The sequence below is a fragment of the Camelus ferus genome, chromosome 8, assembly GCF_009834535.1.
Source record: "Camelus ferus isolate YT-003-E chromosome 8, BCGSAC_Cfer_1.0, whole genome shotgun sequence".
NCBI lineage: Eukaryota > Metazoa > Chordata > Mammalia > Artiodactyla > Camelidae > Camelus > Camelus ferus.
The window spans coordinates 31549514-31574247 of NC_045703.1; the positions used below are offsets into that span (position 1 = coordinate 31549514).

The window sequence follows — 24734 nt, forward strand, 5'->3', positions numbered from 1 at the left end:
ACATCTACATCCACTATCAAGTAACACTTTATGGACTGCATTTCATGGGGAGTACAAGCACTTTATAATGGTATTCTTAAGTACATAATAACGGTATTCCAAATTCCTCCCTCCTTTCACTTATAACATTGCTATCATTAATTTCACTTATCCATAAACTATAATCACCCAATACATCATTTCTATTAAATTTTGAAGTTATCTATTAAGTCAATCAAGAATAAGAAAATAAAAGGTTTTATTTTACCTTCACTTACTCCTTCTCTAATGTTCTTCCTTTCTTGATGTGGATCCAAGTTTCTGACCTATATCATTCCTTTTCTCTGAAGATCTTTTAATATCTCTTGTAAGGCAAGTAACACTTCTTACTGGAAATAAATTCCTTCCATTTTTATTTGTCTGAGAAAGTTTTTATTTCTCCTTCATTTTTAAGGAATAATTTCTATGTGTTCAGAATTTTAGGTTGGTGATTTTTTTTCTTTCTACTCTAAACATTTCACTGCACTCTCTTCTCGCTTGCATGGTTTGTGGAGAGAAATCCAATGTAATTCTTAGCTTTCTTCTTGTATTGGTAAGGTGTTTTTTCCCTTCTACCTTCTTTCAAGATTTTCTCTTTGTCTCTGGTTTTCTGCAATTTGAAAATGATATGCCTAGGTGTAGATTTGGTATTTATCATATTTGGTGTCCTCTGAGCTTCCTGGATTGGTGGTTTTATGTCCGTCAATAATTTTGGAAAATTATCAGCCATCATTACTTCAAATATTTCTTTTGTTCTTTCCTCTCTTTTCCTTTGGATGAGACCATCAGAGGCATTCTTCATTTCTGTTACAGTACTTTTGATGTCTAGTATTTCCTTTTAATTCTTTTTTTTTGACCATGCAACAACTTCATTTATTATGTATAGGGTTTTAAAAAATTATTTCTGCAATGTCTCCATATACAGGCAAAAATAAGTGAATTGTTTAGCATACTGGAACTTGCAAACCTGATCACAGTCTAGAGAAGAGAAAATTATCCCTATAGCATGCTTAACCAGGAGGTCAGTTCATCTGCCACCTCCAAGAACATGGAGATGAACATAATAGAAAGACTGTCCCCCACCCCCATGGTGTTCATTCACCACCATTCGATAACCCTTCTTCAGGCCCAAAACAGCAGCACATTTTGTGACAACAATCATTAAATTTCCAAGAAGACTTTCATCATCATCCTCTGCTGCAGAAATCTGGGATATAAGTTTCTTGGGTATCACCAGAAAACATGTTGATGCTTGAGGGGAAATGTCATGGAAAGCAAGACACTGGTCATCCTCAAAAATGATTTTGGCTGGAATTTCCTTGTGAATGATCTTCCCAAAGATTGTGTTGCTACCAGGCCAAGTGGCCTGAGCCTTGGCGATCTTATCTGCCATCTTGGCCTCCCTCTGGTGTGGCTGGCTGGGAAGAAGCTCTCCTTTTGATTCTTGCTTAGAGCTTCCATCTCTTTGCTGACATCACCCATCAGTTCTTGCATGTTACCCACTCTTCCCATTAGAGCTTGACTAGGAGTTAGGCTCTACTTATAGTAGCTAATGGTATGAGAGGTTAAAATTTCCTCTAATGTCCTTATTTTTATCTCTCCTGTTGTCTTTTTGAGCTTCCCCAGAATCTCCTTAAACAGAATGCAAGTCTTGCAATTTTTTTCATCTGTAATACTCTATTACTATACAGGAACCCACTGATGTGGTGGTAAGATGCTGGTGGAGGGAAAAGTGTTCTGTAATCTTATGGTTAGATCCAAGCCTTTTAGTGACCTTAATGCCTGGCTGTGGTCTTCGCAAGTGCCTCTTGCCCCTTTTTCCCCTTAGATGAGACAGCAAGGCTAGAGGGGGCTGGATTTGGGTATTCCCTTCCCCCAAGTTGTTCAGACTCTGGTAGTTTCCCCACTTTGGGCAGGAGGAGAACAGATTGCCATGAGCATACTTCAAAATGGTTACTATTCCACTTCCTCTGCTAAAAGCATAAGAGGATTCTACCCTGACCCCCCAACCCCATCTTCACTGTGAGAACCTGGTAGAGCTTGTGAAAGAAAAACTCAAAAAGTGCGGGAATCTTTTCCCTAAAACTGGGCCCCTGGTAATTTTTAACTCTCAAGCTAATCCACACTCAGCTTCTGGAAGTTCATCAGTTACAGGTAAAGTTATCCTGCCAGATCCTGGCTCCTCAGTTTCTGCTCCTGGTAAGCTGTGATTCTTTGTATTTGTCTGTCTCTTCAGTTTTTGGGGTATTGGTTTACTCTGTGATCTCAACTGTCTTATGGATCTAAGAAGAGCAGTTGGTTTTTAGTTTGTTCAACTTTGCTCTTGTTTTGAGGACAAGAGTGACAACCTCTAATTTTTTTCATTAGTGGAAACCAGAACTCGTGTCGTTTTGATATGTTCCCATCATTCCTTGAACACTTTCTTATTTTCTGGAACAATAATATGCTACATAGTTCATTTTGTACCATGGAATCAGCTGTCTTTCAAAGGTATATCTAGTGAGGTAATCAGGTTTATTTAGCAAATGTTATTTAGAAATCAAGATTTGGATGTAAAGCGTGCTCATTGCTATTGCTATGGCAGTGTCATTAATTCTAGAATGTCTAAGCAAACAGAGCTAGGAAATTTACATATTTATACACATACAAACACAGCTACATTTATTTCCTTCCCTTCCTTCCTTCGTCCCCCACCCTTTCTCTCTCTCTCCCCCTTTTCTTCTCTCCCTCCCTCCTTTTCTCTTTCCCCACCCAATCTACCAGCCTACCTATCTTTCTCTGTATAGTAAAATCTGAGTTCATACTAATACCTCCAATACTACCCCAATATCCCAGAGACATTCTACTTGTCCCCATCTCTCTTGCCCAACAGTGAGAAATCAGGGTCCCATTTTCCTAAATATATTTACTTGTCTGCACAAACTTAGAAAACATAAAAAGTAGTTTCAGAATTACTAACCACTACCACTTGAGAAAGGCATATCTATTAACTAGAATTCAATATTTGTTTGCTGTTCATTTCGGGGTAGGAGGGAGAGTGGTAAAATTTTCATTTGGTGAAATGCACAAATACTAACTGTGCCTTGATTAACTTTGACAACTGTGTGTATCAAGCCATGGAACATTTCCTATTTTCATCACTCCCAGAATTCCTTTGTGTTGCTTTTCAGTCAATTCCCGCCTCCTCTGAGGCAATCCCTGTTCTGATTTTTCACAAGTTTTGTCTAGCACTTCATAAAAATGAAATCACCCTGTACATATCCTTTGTGCCTGAATTCTTTTGCCCAGCACAGTGATTTTGATGTTCATCCATGACATCACATGCATCTGTAGCTCATTCCTTCCTATTGCTCCATAGTAACTCCTTGTACAGAAATATCACAGTTTGTTTATCCATTTAATATATGAAACAAGAGATTCAGAGTGCCTAAAGTCATGCATTTAACTGAACAAGAATAATTTCAAGGACCTCAGAACCAAACTCTAAGTTCTTGATTCTCAGTCTAGTGTTCTTTTAACTTTACCAAAGCACAACTTCAAACAAGCTCAAAAACAACAAAACTCCAGGGATGTATTTTTTTATCAAGTAAGTGATTTTTCAGAAGTACCTATTTATAATCATACCACACATGTATTATTTTTTAAAACCACCACTGTGATAATTTCTAATGAATTCTTTTTTCTAATGAATTGTTAATAGAAAAGGAAAAAACCTCCCAAATTAAAAGGCCATTGAATCAAATGCAAATATTTAAAAATCTTTTAAGAATATATGTATAGTTAACAACACTGATGTTCCTTCCGTAAACCATACTCCTTCCTAATCCTTATTTCTACCAATGCTGATTTCAAATTTATCTGGCATTTCACAAATAATATCTCCTAAACATTTAACCTATAATTTATATATTCACCAATTTCTCCTATTTGATCTTTTAAGTTGCCAACAGTAGTACTCTCCTAATTCTAGCATTTCTAGACAATTTCTAGCCTTCCAAGTCTCTTCTCAATCTGTCAAAGCATCCATTTCTAATCTCCTACTTAGAAAATCTATCTCTCCTTTAAACATAACATAAAAGACAGTTCTTCAACCCATAATCCTTAAGCTCCTTCTGAGACCACAATTTGTTACTCTGATCTAAGGATAAGAATTTTTCTATATTATCAAATGCTACTATTTTCCCCTCATGTTGAAGGCCTATGGTGGCACCATTCAAGGTGACCCTAAGTCATCACCATAGACTTAAGGGCCATAAGTAGGGGAACACTGAGAATGAGCTTGCCACTTGGTTGGATCATCCCACCCTTCCCCCACCACCCCAAACATACATAACCTGCCTCCTGGCCCAATCTAGATGTATTTTCAGAGGCTGAAGTATTTTGATGTCTCTTCCTCAAAGGCTATGAATACAAATTTTGGAAATAACCAAGATAACGTACCTAAAGAGCTAGTTGCAGGCTTCCCCTACTCCAAAAGTCTAATGAAATGAGACTTAACTTGAAAGAAAAAAGTGCCAGGGTTGTAATGTCACCTACTAATTTTTCCTTTTTGCCATTGGAAAAGTTTTACAAAGCATGTTAATGTTTAAGGTAGACTCTTCTCAACTGGTAAAGAAAACTTAATACTTTCATCCTGACTTCTTCCTGGAAATAAATATAGTGGCCAAAGTAAGGGAAATTTATGGAAGGCAATGATTAACTCAGAGAACTAATTTAGGCAGTCAGGCAAGTGATCATCTCATCATTTTCAAGAATTAACTGAGAAAATAAGATGACAATGGGAAAAGAACGTAAGAAGCTCTTGGAACATGGCAAACTGCCTTGGACTGGAAGGAAAAATAGAAACTTTGGCCCTAAAGTGTCAATGAGGATATACTTCTATCTGAAAAAAAAATGTTAACAAGAATGCAGGTAAAACTGTTCTATCTCTACATAGTATGAGTCATCGTTTTCCAAACCAGCTGTAGCAGAGTGATTTTTTCCTCCCCATTTTTGCAGCCTTTGCAAACCGTTTCTTTACTGATTTTCTAGTCACTGCCCTATTCCAAAACCAACATCACATGTTTTAGGTTTTTGTTATGGCAACATCCTGCTCTTGAAACTAATTTCTGTATTAGTTAGCTTTTGCTGCATAACAAACCACTCCAAAATTTAGGAACTTAAACAATGACCATTTGCATTAATACCACTACTTTTGGGGTTGGCCAAGTGGTCTTTTCTGATCTGGGTCAGCACAACTGATCTTTAAGTTTAGTCAAGAAAGGTTTTCCTTCAGAAAAATTTATGACCTTAAATGTATTTATTAAACATTTAAAATGTGAGGGAAAAAAAGAATGCAGATAAGAGAAAGATAACTAAAGGTATCAAATTTAGAAATTGGCATATTAAAATTACCCTTACAAAACTTACAAAGAAAATTTCTTTTTAAAATATTTTCTGGCCTAGTTGTTCTAAAGAAATTAGAGGAATACACCAACAATTGACCACACATTTTTACTGAACACCTAGCATATAAAAGGCTTTGTATAGGTATTGTGGATTTTAAATGAATTAAATACAGTCTCTTGCCATTAAACAGCTGAGGAAACAGGACACTAAGCTATGTGATAAGACATAAGAGATAGGAACAAAATGCTTAGGGAGCCCAGAAAAAAGAGAATTTAATTGGAGTGGGGGTGTGGCAAAAAAGGCTTCATGGAAGTGACATACGCATTGGACTTCAAAGGATGGGTAGGAATTTAACAGACATACATAGGAAAAGGAGACTAGAAAATACAGAACAGAAAAAAAAATAGAATATAAGAAAGGCATGAGAATTAGAAAAAGCATAAAATATATTCAGGAAAATCCAATTTCATGAGTGAGGCTGAAATATGAAGTTTATGAGAAGAGACAGAAAAATAGGAAAAGAAAAGCCTACAGAAGAATGGAGAGAGATTGAGGATGTCCCTAAACACGCACAAAATGTTCATTTTTAGCACTTGGGGGTATAGATGATTTTGAGCTATAGAAACAAACATAATCTAAGTTCTTACTATCAGAAGAACCTACGTACAAGTTAAGTTTCACAACTGTACTATCTTGCAGCCATCAATCCACCAGCTCTCCTGTGATAATTAGGATCAGGATGCCAAGGCTGGCTAAATGCTAAATTTTAAAGCAGATTCAGCTGCTCAGTGGTCAACATGGTTATAGATAAAGAGGGTAACAATATAATGTCATCCAAACTAGGATTTTTGAGAATAAAGGGGGGCACTATTAATAATTATGTTAGTGTAAATTAAGAACATGTCACACAAACTGGAAGGAATGGTTATCTTAGCTACAAAAACCCCCCAAAGTACAGAGACTCTTTACTTTTTCTTTTAGATTCTCTTCAGCGGGAATCTCCTGGGAGCAGCAGGACAATCTAGCATTTGATATTGAGATTAGTGGCTACGGAGTTTAAAAAAGATAGGCACATATTAAAAAATGAATAACATCTATTCTTTTTATAGTAGCAGAGACTTGAAGGGTGAATAATTTTATGCAAATCTGTGTCAGATTTCTTTGTCTTAACTAATGACAACTGTGAACAGAGAGGAACTACACACTGATTACTAACCTCACGAGCACATTTAGACTCAGATGGTATTTCCTGAGCTTGTTTTTAATTTTTATATTAGAAAACATTAATTTTCAACTACACCTACCATCTCAAAGCATATTACTTTTTTATTTTAATATACTTTAGGAGAAAAAAATCTGTTTTTATTACTAAAATTACAGAAAACACTTGATGATTAGCAAAAGATTGTTACGTAGGTGATTGCAACACTTGGCCTTTAGCCTCTTGCCAAATACCACACCACATGTGTTCCAAACCACCAGTAAACCCAGATGTCCTCACGTAAGAGATTTCAAATCCAACCAGAAATTAAGAGGCAAAACAATCCTATGGTCTTAATGAATGAAACCTAGAACTTCTAATGTCAGGACTTTAGGAATTTATTTGGTCAAAGTCTAAGATCTGATTAATGAAGGTCTTGACACTGCAAAAAGAAGACAAGTTTTTTATATTAAAAAAAATACATAATCACCCTATGCCAGGGATTGGCAACTTTGTCCATTAACAGGACAAATAGTAAATGTTTAGGCTCTGTGGGCCACAGTCTCTGCTGCAACCACTCAGATCCTGTTGAAGCATGAAAAGAGCCATAGGTAACATGAAAATAAATGGAGTGGGCTGTGATCTACTAAAATTTTACTTACAAAAACAGGTGATGGGGCTGGATTTGGCTCTCAGGGGTTTAGTTTGTCAACACCTTTTCTAACATATAAACTCCTTTGAATCACTAGTGCCTTGGACAGTGTCTGGTACATAATATATGATTGGTGAATGCTTTTAGATGAATCACATTATTGATTCAACAAACAACATCAGCAAAATGTCTGAGCTACCTTGGTACAAACATTGTGTTTACTGAGTATTATTTGAGACTTTAACTTCTCAGAATTTATAGGTTGGTATTTCTCATGCAAAACACTTACTTTAAAATGTTTATTAACTTAGAATTTTTACTTTCATTTAATATTAGTCATGGTCATGTCACTACTGAACTCTGCTTACCCAAGATTACTATTAATTTTCTGGCTCCTTGCAGCTAGTCACATAAATACACAGTATAAGGACTAGAGCTAAAAGGTCATGTTAAGTTAAAGCCAAAGTTAACAATCTGGCAGAGTCAAAGGCAAGCAGAAAGAATCCTGCCAAGGAAACTGGTGTGCAGAGAAGAGAATGGAAGAGAAGGCAGACCTGTTTGTACCATGCAATAAAGATGTGAGAGGTTTCTCTGTATTATAATAATAAATCTCCTATTTACTAGAGCCTCTTTGAAAGGGCCTCTGTTTTTTGCAACTAAATGATTCTTGACTGGAAAATGGATAATTAGACATTTTGGAGAAGAGCTAGTACTTGAGCTGAATCTAACAAATGAATAGACAGGACTTTTAGTATAAATGGAGTAACAGGGAACAGATTTACCCTCCCACCTGAAAAAACTAAAAAAACAGAAAAATATATGAAACAATGGTTTTCAGACACTGGACAAAGGCTGGTATAGGAGAGTAAATCTTAGAGAAGGGAAACAAAGTGAGCCCCTTCCAAGAGCTCCCTTCTAAGAGCAGTTTCCAGGGAGCAGAGGGAGAAGGAACCCAGGTGGAGCCCAGCAATACTACTGAGTTGAGGAAGTTGCTGGAATTTGTCTGGTAGGATACCAAAGAAGAGAGAGTTGCAGAGTGGAGTAGATCTGCAGTAGGTCCCTCTTAAATCTTTACAGAGCAGTATCACATGAGTGTGAGGAATCTACCCTAAGCAAGAAAAGAACCAGCTAAAAGGAGCAGAAGGAACAATCCCAGGGGCTCGAACAGTGGCAGGAGTAATTTGTGTTTCATTCAAAAAGGAAAAAATTTCATACTTCACAGGACATCAGGTGGGTAATTGTTAAGTTATTGTCTCAGTAGTGGTGCAAAATTAGCCCTAGATAAAGTTTGCTCTGATCCTACCTAACCAAGCATAAAAATAAGCATTGGAAATGTCAAACCATTTCCAAATAACGTATCACTGTCCCAGAATAAAACTCAAGAATATTTCTAGAAATACAAAAATATCCAACACACAAGGTAAAATTCACAATGTCTGGCACCCAATAAAAAACTGTCAGGCATGGAATAAGAAAATATGACCCATAATGAGAATAAAAATCAGCAATAGAAATAGGCCAAGAAATGACAAATATTAGAATTAGTTAGCAAAGATAGTTACTAGAACTATTATCCATATGTAGAGGAATACTCAAATGTGTTAAGCAGAGACATGGACAACATAAATAGAACACAAAAAAAATTTTATCTCATCTGAGATGAAAAATAAATGTTTGTGATGAAAAATACAATGGGTGAATTAATAGCACATTAGAAATGCTAGTTAAAACACAGCAATAGAAACTATCCAAATGAAACAGAGAAGTAAGTCTGAAAAAAAAAATGAACAAAACATTAGTAACCTATGTGACAACTTTAAGCAGACTCATACACGGAATCTGAGTCCGCAGAGTGGAGGATAAGTGCTATATACAGCAACCAAAAAAAAAAAAAAGTAGAAAAATATGGGCTTAAAGACATACACAAGAGTAAGCTATCATAGATTATGGAGAGGAGAAAAAAATGAGAAAAGCTGTACATCTGGACCATTAATTTGACAATGGACAGCATAACTAGGAGCTGCTCCTTCTAACAATGAAGCAGTAAGAACCCAAACTAGGATGTGACAATAGGAAAAGAGAGAACTGAAAATATTGTAAATGAAGACATAACAGGAACTAGTGATTATATACTGGGAAGAACATAAGAGATTAAAATTTTGAAAAGAACCAAACTGAGTTTGAATCAGCTTCTCTACTTATCTTCTCTCTATTGAACTTAGAGAGGTAACAATCTCTCTCTGCCTTGGTTTCCTCATTAGTAAACTGGAGATAATAAAAATACCTATCTACTAGTACCATTTAGAGAATTAAATGAGTAAAAACATGTCATAAGTCCTCAATAAACCCTGCCAATTACAGTTCCCAAAACGTCTGGTCTCAGGACTGCTTTTCACTCTTGAAAGTTATGAAGGACCTCAAAGAATTTTATTCATGTGGGTTTTATCTATCAATACTAACCATGTGAGAAATTAAATAAACCTATTACATGTTAACACGAATAGTATCTTTTCAAAAGAAAAAAATTTAGAACAAAGACAGAAACTGCTTTACATTTTTGTATCTCTCTGATGTCTGGCTTAATAAGAGAAAGCTAGGTTCTCATATCTGCTTCTGTTCTGTCTATTGCTTATGTTGTTTTGCCTGGGAAAGACAACCAACCAATCTGTCTTCTGTAGAAGCTGACACACCAAGAAACCTAAGATACCACTTCCTGAGTGGAATGACTAAGTATAAAAGGGGGGCAGGATGACAGTATTCATTCTGTAAATCTTAAGAGTACTCAAGAGTGGAATGAGGTATTTCCTATAAACTATCCTAGTCAGCTCACAAGGGAAAGAGCCAGAAAAGTTTTTGTTCATTAAATTTATTCCTAATGGGTTACAAGGTGAACTCCAGAATAGAGATGGAATCATGAATAGTTTCCACATAAAGCAGTATAGATGCACAGTTCTACATGAAGAGTAAGGAAATGACCTGGACCTGAGCTGGGAGTTTGGAAAGCTTGAAGTGTAAGAAGCCAGATCTCTAAAGGACACAGAGCCACTTCAATTTTAATTACTATTTGTAATATTATAATATTTTCTTTAAATATGTGATTTTTAAAAGGTAGATGCTATGTTTCCTCCTTTATTCCCCCCGCTCTTTACTTTATAAACTCTGTTGATTTGTTATAGATTTTCCTATGGGCATTCTCTCTACATTCAACTTAATTTCAAATATCTTTAAAATCAAGTACTACCACAACAAAAGAAAACACAATTAACAATGAAACTAAACAATGTTAGGAACTGCAGAGAATAAAGCTGAGTGAATAGACCAAGGCCCTTAGCTTCATGAGGGCTTTTTGTGTGTGCCACAATATACATAACATAAAATTTACTACTTTATGAATGTACAATTCAGGGGTATAAAGTACATTCACATTGTTTGTAACCATTACCACCACCCATCTCTAGAACATTTCTCTTCATCACCCCAAACAGGAATTCTGTACCCATTAAACAATAAATTCCCATTTCCCCTTTCCCTCAGTCCCTGGTAACCCTAATCTACTTCCTTTCTCTATGAATTTGACTGTTCTAGATCCTTATATAAGTGGAATCACACTTTGTCCTTCTACCACTGAGTTTTTTCCTACTAATTTTTATTGCATGTCTAGGACCAAGCATTGAGGACACAAAGACTGGCAGCATACTGATGGGTGCTCATAAAACTTACATTCTAATAGGGAATCACTCAAGTCAATATGATAACTGCTCTAACAGAGATAAACAAAGTACAATGATGACACAAAGGACCATTCAACTCTGATTGAGCTGACTGAAGTCAGGATACCTTCACACTGGAGGCAATGTCTCAGGACAATTTTGAAATAGGAGAATTCACTAAATGGACATAATCATTCCATCCAGAGGAATGGAGTGGAATTCATCAAATATTTAATGAGGGGCAACACTATGTTAAGCATTCCACACCTAGAAAAGCCAGACTTCCTGCCTTCCTTAAGCTAAAAGAACATGTGAGCAGGGGCAAGCAGTTCAGACTGAAGAGCAAAGTGCTTGGGGAGCAAGATGAGGCTGGAGAAGCACTCAGGTGTTGGATCATGGAAAAGTTTAATGTCATCCAGAGTTTTATATACTGTAGGCCAATTTGAGAACTTCAGAATATATAAAAATCACTCGTGGCACCAGCTAGAAGTACATATTCGTAGGCTAACCCCAAAAGTTTATATTTCATATGCCTGAGGTGGACCCCAGGAATCTATTTTTAATGAGTACCCCAGGTGATTCTAAAGCAGTTATGTCCATGGACTACTTTTGGGGAAATACTTCTGTAGAATATGGGAAGCTAATGATGGCTTCAAACAGGAGAATAATGTGAACAGACTGTATGTTCGGGTTTATTAAAATTTCCCCCTAAATATAAAGTGCTTTTATTCAAAAGATACAAAAGAACGCAAAAAAGAAAAACTACTCAGTTCTACTACCTGGAGATAAACACTTCACTTCCTGATGTATTTTTTTCTCTCTGTGTCTACATTATATACATTTTTAAACAGAAGGATCATACTGTTCAAATTATTCTAAAGCCCATTTTCTTCACTTAGTCATGCAAATAGAAGGGTTATAATAATAACCGAAGCATAATTCAGTATGAAAATCCAATGAATTTCAAGTAATTAACAAAGATAAAAAATAATATGTTTCTACATACAAAACTAAAACATACCTTACATCATAAGTCATTGGAATTACATTCTATCATCACAACAGCAAGAATTCTAGGTCATAGCTGTGGTCTCCAAGTTTAATTGAATTGTTTTGAATTGGGAGAAAGATTATTATAAACACATTTTACTAATAATCTGAAAGATCTCAGGACACGCCAAAAAGTATATGCTTCCACACTACAGCTTCACTTTCTGAAATATCAATACTTTAGTAAAGAATAGCAACAATAACTATTATCATCCAGGAAATCTCCCTAATGATAAATCTCATCATACGGGGGGCAGTTAGAGGGGGGGAAAAAAAAAAACTCAGACCAAATCATACAAGAGCTATGGGACAGTAGTTTATGATTTAACATATAACTGAAATCACACAAAGAGAAGAGAGAAAGAAGAATCAAGAAAAGATAATGGCTGAGAATTTTCCAAATCAAAGATATCAAACCACAGAAACAAGAGTTCAGAGAACACCAAACAAAAGAAAATAGACACATCATATTCAAAAGTAACGACACATTATAACCAAAGATGGAGAAAATCTTTAAGACAGACCAAAAAGAAAAAAAAGACATTTAACACACAGAAAATCAAAGATAAGAATTACAGCAAAACTACACAAGATGGACAACAGAATGACATCTCCTAAGTGCTGAAAGAAAAGGCAATCTACAATGCTGTACTCAGCAAAAATGTTACCTAAAAATGAAGGAAAAATAAAGTCTCTTTCAGAAAACCAAAAACTAAGTAATTCAGTACCACCAGATTTGTCCTATAATAAATAATAAAGGAAGTTCTTCAGGCAGATGGAATATGATAGCAGACAGAAACTTGGATCCATCCAAAGAAATCAACAACACTAGAAATGACATAAATGACTTCATTTATTTCTTATTTGTAATTGCTCTAAAAGATGACTGTCTAAAGCAAAAATAGAAGTTCTGTACTGAGTGCTGATAGCATATACAAAAGTGAAAATGTGTAACAACAAACGCACAAAGGAAGAGCAGGAAAAAATTGAAGTAAACAACTGTAAAGTTCTTATAGTATATGTGAAATTACGTAGTATTATATGATGGAAGACTTGATTAGTTATAAATGTATATTATATACCCTAGGACTGCCACTAAATTAATTTTAAAAGATATATAAATAAGTAAGCAAACAGTAGAGAAAGGAAATAAAAAATATCCAGGTAATCCAAAAGACAGAAAAAGCAAAGGATAGAATAACAGAAAACAGCTGGCACAGTGGCAGATTTTAGTCCAACCATATTATTAACGTTAAATGTAAAAAAAAATCTAAGCACATTAATTACAAGACTGAGATCGTTAGACTAGATAAATGAACAAGCCCACCTTTATGCTGTCTGCAAGAAGCTCATTTAAACTATAAAACCATAAATAGGTTGAAAGTAAAAGGATGGAAAAAGATATGTTGGGAGACAATTCTCCACGGTTCTCTGCTGGGGTAGCTAGCTGTCTTTAAATCTACTTCTCAGTATTTGAGCTGCAACCATCTCCTATCTGCAGTTCCTCCTTGTAACAGTCAGTAAAGTGAAGAGCCAGCAATCTCACATCTATTGCCAGCATCTTTGAAATTTGTGTCAAGTTAAACTGTTAGCTTGCAAGAAGGTAAAAATCTCAGACCCTTCACAATTCTTGACATGATACACCATGTGAAAACTAATCAAAAGAAAGCTGGAATGAGCTAAAGATCTAATCTGTTCTTAGAAACAATAATTAGTACATATATGAAAACTAAAAAAATGTACAGTATACTGTTTATATTTACATGCAATATAATGTGTATGTGCAGTCGAACTGTAACAATTCTACATAATAAAACTAGAAAAAAAACAAATAAACTTGAATCAAGGGCAAAAAAAAGAATATCAAGATAAAAAAGAAGTGTTGTTTTGGGGACAATGTATACTCAACCAAGTCTGCATATTCCTTCTATGTCCTCTAATTCTGTATCTGCTACTTAATATACCTACTTATATGACAACCTGTCCCACCAAAGTTTGAGGTTGTGTGTGATCATTTATTTCCCAAATAACAATGCTAAGGCACTAAAAAGATTCTGTAAAGAAAACTCAGAGGTTAACTTTTACTATATGAGAAAAGACGTTTCAATATAAGTTTAAATAGGAGTCCGTATGTAACCGAGTCAAACTACTTTAATATCTTCAGGCATTCTGGTTCTGCTAACATTTGGCCTTCCTATGTGTACCAGTGGTACAAACATTGCCTAATGTTTCCTAAAGGCCCAAAAGGAGCCCCAGAAGTGATGTGTTCCCTTCACCAAAGTCTTCATTTTTCATCAAATTCAGGGATTGCACAGAAACAGTCCTGGTATCAGTAAAAGCTCACTTATATAAAAGATTTTGAGAAATAAAACATTATTTCTTTCAAAAGATTATACTTTTAAGCCCTTTTCCATAAAAAAAAAAAAAAAAGCTGGAATGGCTCTATTAACAGAAGACAAGGAAGACTTTTAGAACAAGAAATATTACACCAGGGATTAAGAGGTCATTTCATCAAGAAGACATTATAATCCTAAATATGTAAGAACTTAACAAAGCTTCAAAATACATGAAGCAAAAACTGATAGAACTGAAAGAAAAACAGATAAATCCACAAGTTGGAGACTTTAACACTCTTCTCAATATCTGATAGAACAAAGGGATGATAAACATATGGAAAAATTCAACTGTACTAGTGAGAGAAAATATACAAACAACGAGAGAGTATCACTTACACCTATAAGAATTAATTTAAAACAAGAAGTCTGATAAATCTAAACGTTGGTGAAGATGGGGAACATCAGAAACTCTCATATGCTGCTGGTGGGCATATAGTTTGGTTGAACCACCTTGGAAAATAATTTGCATTACCTAAGAGAGATGTGCACATTCTACCATAGCAATTCTATTAGTATAATCATGATAAATTCTTATATACATGCACTAGAAGACATGTACAACAGTCTTCATTACAGCATTGTTTATAACTGGGGATTTAAAAAAAATCCAGGTAACAACTCAAATGTTCACAAGAGAATGAATAAATAAAACTGTGGTATAGTCATATGACACAATACTATACAGCAGTAAAAATGAATGAACTACAGCTATATAATTCAACATAGATAATTCACTAAAACATAATGTTAGGGGAGGGGAATCACAGAAGAACAGACACACACAAGTAACTCTAAAAAGATAAAACTAAACAACATATTGTTTAGGATATATACAAATGAAGTAAAACTATAAAGAAAAACAAGGAAACGATTAACCAAAAGTAGAAACCAAAATTAGATAAGAGAGGAGGAGGCAATCAGAGATTTCAAAGATGTTTGTAATGTTCTATTTCTTATTCTGGATAGTAAACAGATGTTTGTTATATTCCTTAATTTACACATATTATAGATGTTCTCATATTTATTATATATTTATACTTTAAAATTCTTATGAAGAGTAAGTAGTAAGTACAGATTCATTCAGCAAATGTTAAAAAAAAATTAAATAAAATCACCAAATACAGGAACAACACTCCTTGTTGTTCCTAGAAGTTGAGACTCACACAATCCAAACAGGCCACACTAGATCCTGGTTACACTTAGTGAAATATAAAACATGAAACAACATGCCAGCAAGGCAGTGTCAGGTTGTTACTCTGCAGTAGGAGTCTGCACAGCAATCCAGGGTATATTCTCTTTGGCATCCTGATGGGGCAGGTCAAGTAAAAGAGAATGAGATCACAAGGACTGGTGCAATAACTACCCTAGCTGGGAAGTATTGAATAGTAACTACTACCTCCAGTCCTAGAGACATAGATTCCCCAGCCCTACAAAAGACTTGCTCAATTATAAGAGTTATCACACCCAGGAAGTCCAAAGCTCTTGCTTCCTGCTGGTATTTACAGTTTATTCACAGTCTTCCCAGGCCATATGTAATTTACTAATCATGAGTCATTTTTACCAAAAGCAATGATGCTTGGTTACACAACTGGCATTCTATCTCTATCAGGTTTCCAGGTGAATAAAGCCAGAGAGTTAACCCAAGGCCAAAACTGTACGGGGAGCAGAGAGGGGGGGCACCACCTATTATCAATGCTTTACTCACAATAAACCAGAAGATTAAATTTGTAATGGCACTAAGCTAAACATCTATTAATATATTTTACTGAATCTAAAATGCCAGTGACTATAAGATAGCATTAAATTTTGTACTGCTAAGAAAGAAAAAAATGCTTCCAATTAAATACAGTACACCACTGACTGTAAGATACATCCCAGTTGCTGAGATACAAAAATGGAGAGGGGAATAAATGTCCTAGGATTAATGAAATACAGAATAACTCTTTTTCCAGTTTTTCACTGAAATATTTAAGATATACACCATAGTTTTTACCATGGAGACATCATCTGCTCCAATAGAAACCAGTCACCTACTAAAAACTTTCTAAGATGTGTAAAGTTGTATCTTCCCACTCAATATCAAGGCTATATTTTCTCACTTAAAACCTCTTGCTCTTTGGGGGAAGGGTATAGTTCAAGTGGTATTACCTTCTCCCCCTGTCAAAAATAATACAATAATAAATAAATAGAATTTGGAAAAAAAATTAAAATAAAACCTCTTGTTCTTTGTCTATTCTATAAACATCAATGCCCAGTATCAACAACTGACAGAACATAGCTCTCTCCATTTTGGATGTTAAATTAGCTTCTATCACTGATAAAATCTTCAAAAGTCCTAAGGTCCTTTACAACCTGGAGACTTTTATGTAATACTCTGGAGAAAAGAAAAAAAAAAAAAGAAAGGCAGAAAGCCAGACACACAGAAAGAAAGGCATAAAGACAGACTGAAAACAAGAAACCATTGTCTCAGGTTATCCAGGAATAAGTTTCCTCCCACATGATGGACTGCACAGTGAGAACAGGGGGAAAACTCTTAAACCTCAATCAAGTAGGGGCACACTAGATGAATGTTTTCATTCATAAGTGGGTTGTGCTCAATTATTAGCTCTGTATATGCAGGAGGGCAATTCTAACAGTTCTATCAGTTTAGAAGTGAAAATGAAGACAACCAATTGAACCTTCCATACTCTGCCTACTGGCAAACACCAGGACTGGTTAAATAGCCTCTTGTTCATAGAAGAATAAACCTGGGATCTATACAAAGATTCAGCAGCATAGATAAAACACCTTCCTAAAAAGCCAAAACAAGAATCTGTGATAATTTACCTGAGAAAACAGAAGAAATGTAGGCAGTATCTGTTGTGTGTTCTCAATAAGATAAAAGAAAACACAGTTTCTGTGAGACATCTTTTACAAGGAAAGATGATCAGTTAGAAAGACCAGGAAGGAATAAAACACAAGCAAGATATGCAAGCTAAGATATAAATGGAACTCTAAGAGATAAGGAAATGGAAAGAAATACAAACAATAGCAAAATTAAAATCTATACTGGAGATAAGAACCAATATTGCAGGTAAAAAATATCAATAATGTAGAAAATAAAAACAAAAATATGTAGCAAGAATACAAAAGGACAAAATTAAAAGTACAAGTAAAGTTAGGTATAAAAATGAAATATGAACTAATCTACAAATAACAGGTATTTCTTTAATTAAAAAAAAAAAAGCAAAACAAATGTAATGGAAGCAATAACCAAAGGGGTAATATAAGAACTATCCCAAAATAAAAACCACTAACATTTCTACACCAAAAGGATGTTCTTGTCTCAGTCAAAATTCGAAACACCAGAGGAATGTTCAGAGAATTTTAAAGGAAAAGCCTAGGACACAAGAATACCATATTGAGCCATGCTGTCATTAATATGTGCACACACACAAAAAGCCATTTTCAGATATTCAAGGGTTCAGAAAAGTAACCTACATGCAAATATCTTGAAAACTAACACTTGAAAATGTATTTGAAAACAAAAAAACAAACAAAAATATCAAAATTGGAACTCAAGAATGGGTATATACGGTGTGGTATAATTAGATTAGTAGTGGTGGTATCAAATTAATACGTAGAGGTGAGTCCAAACTGTTCTACTGAAATTTAATTCATAAGCTAAAAATTTTTTTTAAAGAGAAGATATACAGTTGAAAATATTCAACAATTATAAGTTAGTCAAAGATTGGGAAGCTGAGAGTATAAAAATCTAAAATAAGCTAAATTCCTTGTATTACATAAAATAAAATATTTTTTATTTGTTCCTGAATTTTTAAATTAAAACTACATTTCTGGGGAGTCCCCAGGCAGTAGGAGTCCTGGAAGAAAGAGACCGGTGGAGGACGTCAGGCAGGTGGGGCTGAAGGTGAACTGGGACAGGGTCGTTTTTTTAACTGGTGGGATAAATACCCAGCTTTTCCCCACAAGGACAGTTTTAGCCCCTTGACCATTCCAAAGATGTTAACTTACTCATCTAAGGGTAATTCTTCCTTGGTTTATGTGCTTGTTAACACATTCATTCCAAGATTAAAGATTCTGCAGTTTGTTTTCAGGAAAAAAAAAAAAACAACTACATTCCTGTATATAAGCTTTTAAAAATGATTTTTGTATTATGCTTTTTTTTAAAAAATAAAACACATAAAACAGAGTCTATGTGCAAAAAATAGAAAACAAAAGAAAAACAGAATTATTACAAAGTATAAAATTAAAATTTTAGGAGTCAAAATCAAGTAACAAATTCTTCTTATTGTTTAAAACCTCTATTGGAAAGATCCTCAAATGGGGTTAAAAAAGTGAAATGACATTAAAAGGATCAAAAATAGTTAACAGGCAATGATATAGTGTGGAAACAGTCAAACTAAAAGGAAACAGAAATAATTTTGATGCGGAACAAGAAACAGGATTCAAGAAGAAAGGAATTAAAGGGTCTCTTTAGACTGATAAAAAAGGTATCTACAGTGCCACTCAAATGCGGTCTACAAACTAGCTGTTTGTTATAGGTTTGCAACAAGACAACTAAAACTAGACACTTATAACAACTTGTCAGGGGAATTCTATACCTGTTTAAAATAATTTTTAAAAAGGGAGCTTATATTTTGCTTATTTGTTTCTCTTTGTCCTTTCATTTTTCTAGTAATTCACTCTTAGTGTATTTTAAAGAAGCATCGCAAAAAATATTCTTCACCACAATTAGTCTGAAAAGTACTGCTAAAGAGGACATATTAGTTATAAAGCTTTATATGCCAAATAACATCAAAATACACAAAAGTTAAAACAATTAGAGATGCAAGACAAAAATTAAGAACAAAATAAAGTGTAGACAAGTTTATTCCATGACAGATTAGATTTTAAAAAAAGTATATAGAGAATGAAAACAAATTATGAAATGTCACATTTTTTCTTCAGGAAGTCACCTATTACAAGATGTACCATCAGTTTAATATCAGCTTTTCAAGAGGAATAATTACGATGTTAAATGTATACACTACAGGATGTATTACAACCTCAGAAATGTTAGAATTAAAAAAAAATTGATCAAGGAAGTAATAGTATGTATCAAAAATTTGGTATCAAACAAATAGAAAACTTCTTTATAATTGTCAATGAAAAATTTATAAAGATACTGATGATATTCTAGACCCTAGATAATACCTCAACAACTCTGAAACAGAAAAAACTGCATGAAGCATGGCAAAAACTGGTTTTCTACAATTTCCCACTATAAATCACTTAAGAATTCCTATTTATTTTTGCTTTTTTGATGCTGCTGGGTAAAATTACATATGAAGAAAAAAAGTCTGCCAACTTTAAAAACTTTTGAAAACTACATTAAATGACTTAAAACATGCTAATCTCTTCAGCTGTGCAGTTTTCTAATCCACTTTTATATGGACATCAAGGGAAGAAGTCAAAGTATTTCATAATGTCAGATGCAGCACAGGTCACAGATGCCTCTGCTACCCTCTTCCTAGCTCCTTACAATCTTATTTAAAATGTAGGATATTATTTGGGTCATGGGTAGCATTACTGCTTTCTCAAAAAAGGTCAGTCTGTTTCTTTGTCTTTCTTCTTTGTGGCCCACTAGGAAAAAAGGTTAGCATAATGTAGCCGCTCTAATATAGCTCTATATGGTTGATTAGGTAAAGGCTGGCTAAATAGTGGAAGAGTTATATGAGAGCATTGCTTGAAACACTACCACTATATATGTGTGTGTATACTGTATACATTGTACACACACACAAACTGTACTAGACAAGACTCAGTAACATTAACAACTTATTCTAAGTAACAAAGTATTTTCCACCTATGCTTTCAGTCTAATCTAAAAATTATCCTCCAAAGGATGATCCTACTTCTTGGACTGATCTGTCAAAAGAAGTGGTCTCGTGACAGAATCAAACTTAGGAGAGAAAAAAGGTAAATCAAAGATAGGATCCTTTTGAAACTGTTCATCTGAAGTCAGAGTTTTGAAAGGTAAGTTCTCTAAGTAAGTTTTCTTCCATTCCTATGTCTAATACTTAAATCTAACCTCAACTAAATGTGATCTAAAAGCCTCATTTAAGACATAAAAGTTCTCTATAAAATGATAAAAATATTATTTAAATAAAATGTATTTACCATAAGAATAAACCAACTGGAAAAAATATTTGCAACTCAATTCACAGATAGAGACCAATTTTCCTAATATATGAAGAGCTCCTTGGAATCAATAAGCAAAAGACCAAGACTCACAACAGAAAAGCGGGAAGAGATATAAATGAATAGTACCCTGAAAAGGAAATACAAATGGCTTGCAAGTATATAGAAGGACATTCAATCTCACTCATAATAAAAGAAATATAAATTAAAACTACACTGAGATCCATGTTTTTATCTAATAGACTGGCAAAGATCAAAACCATGTGAGAACATAATCTTGGTAAAAACATGAAAAAAGTCTCATTATTGCTGGTGGGAGTATGGATTGAAACAACCTCTGTATTACAGTTTTTCTCAGTGGAAGAAATTCTTGTAAGACATTTAAAATATGTAGTACACAAGAAATATTCAGCCTGGTGTGGGCTGTTGATCACTTTAAAAAATTGCTATAATTGTCTCCTTTTACAGAATGTTATTCATAAAAATGAAGCAGATAGGTAGGCAAATTAAAGAAACTTTGATGATGAACATAGGATTATTGCTCCACCTGCTGTTCATCTCATGATAGTTTATCGTGCACTTACTGGGTACTCAAGTTAAATTTGCTGAGTAAATGGGACCAGGAATGATGCTGAGGAATGATGAGAATGGAATAAAACAAGTGAGAACAAGGACTTAACTAAATTTATCTGAATTGGTCAATAACTTGCTTAAACACTATACTTTTTCAAGAGCAGGGCACTGTACACTGACAAATGTTTCCTGAAAAATTAGTCAGCCAGCAACAGTGGTGTAATAGATTGTTGCAGTAATGGCCCCCTAATGAGCCGCATACTCTTTAAGAAACCCCTCCCACACTGACTCTTCGCTTGGCCATGAGATCTGCTTTGGCCCATCAGACAAGACAAAAATATATGTGGCTTGCCTTGCTGCTCCTGCAAACTCTACTACTGCCTCCAGATGAAGGCTAGCCTGCTGGAGACACATGGCTCTCCACCACCCCAGCACCAATATTCAGACACGTGAGTAAAGCCTTCCTAGGCCAACCAGTTTCCAGAAGACCTCTCAGTCACTACATACGCAAGCCCAGCCAGAAGCATGAGCAGAACTGCTCAACTGAGTGCATGCCAGAATCATGGTCTAACAAATGGCTATTATTTTATACACTAAGTTATGGGGGAGGTTTGTTATATAAAAACTGATAAAAGTGGGGAGGTGAACAGGTTTGGTGGTCTAGGAAAACTTGTTTTACTTGTTTCTGTTTTTTAAATTTCACAAAAATATATTCATACACTACTTGTTTAATTAAATTTATAAAAATATTTTATATCAGACTGATATTATAGTAAAGCCCTTATAAATACATATACATAAAAACAAAATAATTCAGTCCAAATAGGAACTTGAGTTTAAGAGGAGACACTGATACTGCTCAGGAAAAAAAATCTGTATAGAGTAGCAGGGTATACTTATCACACAAAAAATAGTGAATAAGAATATATTCATGGTCATTGTCATGTCTCAATAATGGCTACTAAAACATTCTGTAAGTTTTAGAAGACATTCAGATTTTGCTTCCTCTGTTTAGCAGATAATGGCCTAATACATGTTCCCTCATTTTAATCCTCATATGCTAAGAGGTAAACATATGCTATATAACTTTAGGCAAAAGATCGTTAACCTCTTCATGTCTCATTTCCTCAACTGTAAAATGGGGATAGTAGTACCTGTTTATTATAGAGTTGTGAAATTAAAACACTTAGGGCACACAGTGGGGACTCAATAAATGGTCTATAACCCCTGTTAGTAAAATGATGTAAAATCAAGGTCTTCTGGCTAACTTGGCTTCTATTTTATAATCACTAAGCATTATCAACCAAAGTGTAATTCATCAAAATTAATTTGAAAATCTTTCTAACGACTTCATGAAAAAAATTAAAAGAAAATGTTATTAAAAAACAAAACAAAACCTGGGAATATATGTAGAAAAAAAACAGTGAAGAGACTTGAAAGTCCGGGCAATAATGAATTCATTTGGTCCACACCCACAATCTTAAACAGGTTTAAAAACCAAAGGCTTCAATGTGTGTGTGTGTGTGTGTGTTACAGATTCATAAAAGACAAAAAAAGAAGAGAGCAATAATTCCGTTGTCAACTTTACTATGACTTCTGGCACACACACTTTCAACTTGTTCTACCATCATTTTAAAAAAAGAAGACACTACAAATAAATGGCTTTGGAAAATGAGGTTCTTTCACAAGAAATATACTTAACCTAAACTTCAGTATTGGAAACCTGTAGTTACTCCATGATCAATGGCTAAACGCTTGTGTGTATGTGTGTGTGTGTGTGTGTGTGTGTGTGTGTATGTAAAATAGAAAAATAAAAAATGAAACAAATTTTAAAAATGTTTTAAACAAGTAATTACCTAGCCTTTAGACATATGAGTCAGTGACCAACTATAAAAAAAGCCTTACACCACATGGATAGGTGTTTTAGTTTGTCCTATTGGGAGGAATGAATAAATGCTACAAAAATTCCATTCTTCATTTCAATTCAATTCAAACATTTTAAAGAGTGCTTAGTATATATGTAGTAATGTGGCAGATTCTGGAGTTAGAAGGGTTAAGAAAGTAACAGTTATGTTACTATATATGCCAGATAATTGCTGGTTACTATGATTAATCATAATAATGTATTGAGGTAGAAATTATTAAAATTCATTTTACAGAGGAAGAAATTAAGGCTCATAAAAGTAAAATAACTTGTCCAGGGTCTCTTGGCAATAGAAGGCAGTGTGGAGGGTACTGGGGTAGGGTTGAGAGCAGGGAGGCACATGAGGGTAGTGCCATATGACCATTCCTACAGACAAATACAACACTCAGTATAGTCAGTCCTTTATCAGCAATGGGAAAGGGGGCTACTAGGACTGTGGGAAACCAAAGAGAGAATCTTTTGGGGATGGGCAAAGGAGTCACCACAGAAGGCTTTAAAGTGGTTAATATTTGAGTTGTTACTTTAAGGATGAGTAGATTTATCAACTTCAATGCCAAGGTTCACCCCCACCACCCTCATCCCCAATATATTAACCAAAATAAATTACTTACTTGAAATTGAGAAAAACAATTTTGAGAGAAATCTTCCTCAGATATATTATTCCATAGTTTTAAAACAAATAATATGATGACAGTTTAATTTTTAGGTTGCTTTTATGTGGCTTGTCTTGGTTTTTATTCTGAAATGAAATTTAGATTAGTTATTTTTTTGTTCTGAAAAACTAGGAGTATGCCAACATGTTTTAACTTCACATTTTTCCACATATCACAAAGTCTTTCATTTCACCATCTCAAACAAAACCTAATTTAATATATAAATTACTTTGAAGTGTAAATATATATGCAAAATAAAATACTTCTTTTATTCTTGTTATACTTTCTTGGTAATTGTAATAAATAGAAGAAAAATAGAAAACTTTCATTATACTGTTACATATTACACAAGCATTCTTGAGGTAACACGCTTTCTTTTATTTTTTGAATTGTTTATATAGTAAAGGCTCTCATAACCCAAAGAAAATTGAATAACTGCCCCCAAGGAAATTGACCCCAAAATCTTAGTATTTCCCACAACTACCATCTAAAAAGAAAATAGAATTGGGCCAATAAAACTCTAAATTTCCAAAGGCAATTACTACCCTTTTTTTTTCTGAGAATTTACTTTGCTAGGCATATATTCAATTTCTGCTGCAGAAAACAGTCCAGTTTGCCAATACTAATTAAGCAACAAAATATTTTTCACTTAAAAAAATGAAATACTTAAAAATCTACAGATAACTGGCAGAAACACAAAAGATGATCTGGAAAACTTAAAAAGAACAACCAAAAAAACCCCTCAAAACAAACAAAAAACCCCACTCACCTACACACCAAAAGGTTAAATACACTGTCATTAAAAGGACTGTACTTATAATTTGTTTTGGTCTCAAAAATGCATCCACTTTATGTTTGGACAGTGGAGTTTATTTTTGTTTATTTGTTTGTTTTAATTGCCTAAGACACCTACTCCTGCCTTGTCTGTATCTTACCTGGAAACTATAAGTTAACAGTTTTACCCAGTTTACTGTACTTTATTTTAA

General features: G+C 34.3%; 2 protein-coding genes across 4 annotated transcripts in view; both read right to left on the reverse strand.

The window, feature by feature from the left end:
* Positions 1–24734, reverse strand: part of REV3L (REV3 like, DNA directed polymerase zeta catalytic subunit) — a 143582-nt gene that overhangs the window by 109760 nt on the left and 9088 nt on the right. Inside the window, exon 1 of one of the 3 annotated variants that reach the window (XM_032484709.1) lies at positions 23707–23950. The exons of the other annotated variants lie outside the window; for them this stretch is intronic. The gene's annotated coding sequence lies outside the window, so the exon portion shown is untranslated. Of the gene's footprint in view, positions 1–23706; positions 23951–24734 lie in introns of those variants that run through there. 3 annotated transcript variants of the gene reach the window in all.
* Positions 919–6998, reverse strand: LOC102508535 (histidine triad nucleotide-binding protein 1-like). Its single transcript, XM_032484719.1, has one exon. It carries the CDS (start codon positions 1409–1411, stop codon positions 1046–1048), a length of 366 nt encoding a protein of 121 aa, XP_032340610.1. The 5' UTR covers positions 1412–6998; the 3' UTR covers positions 919–1045.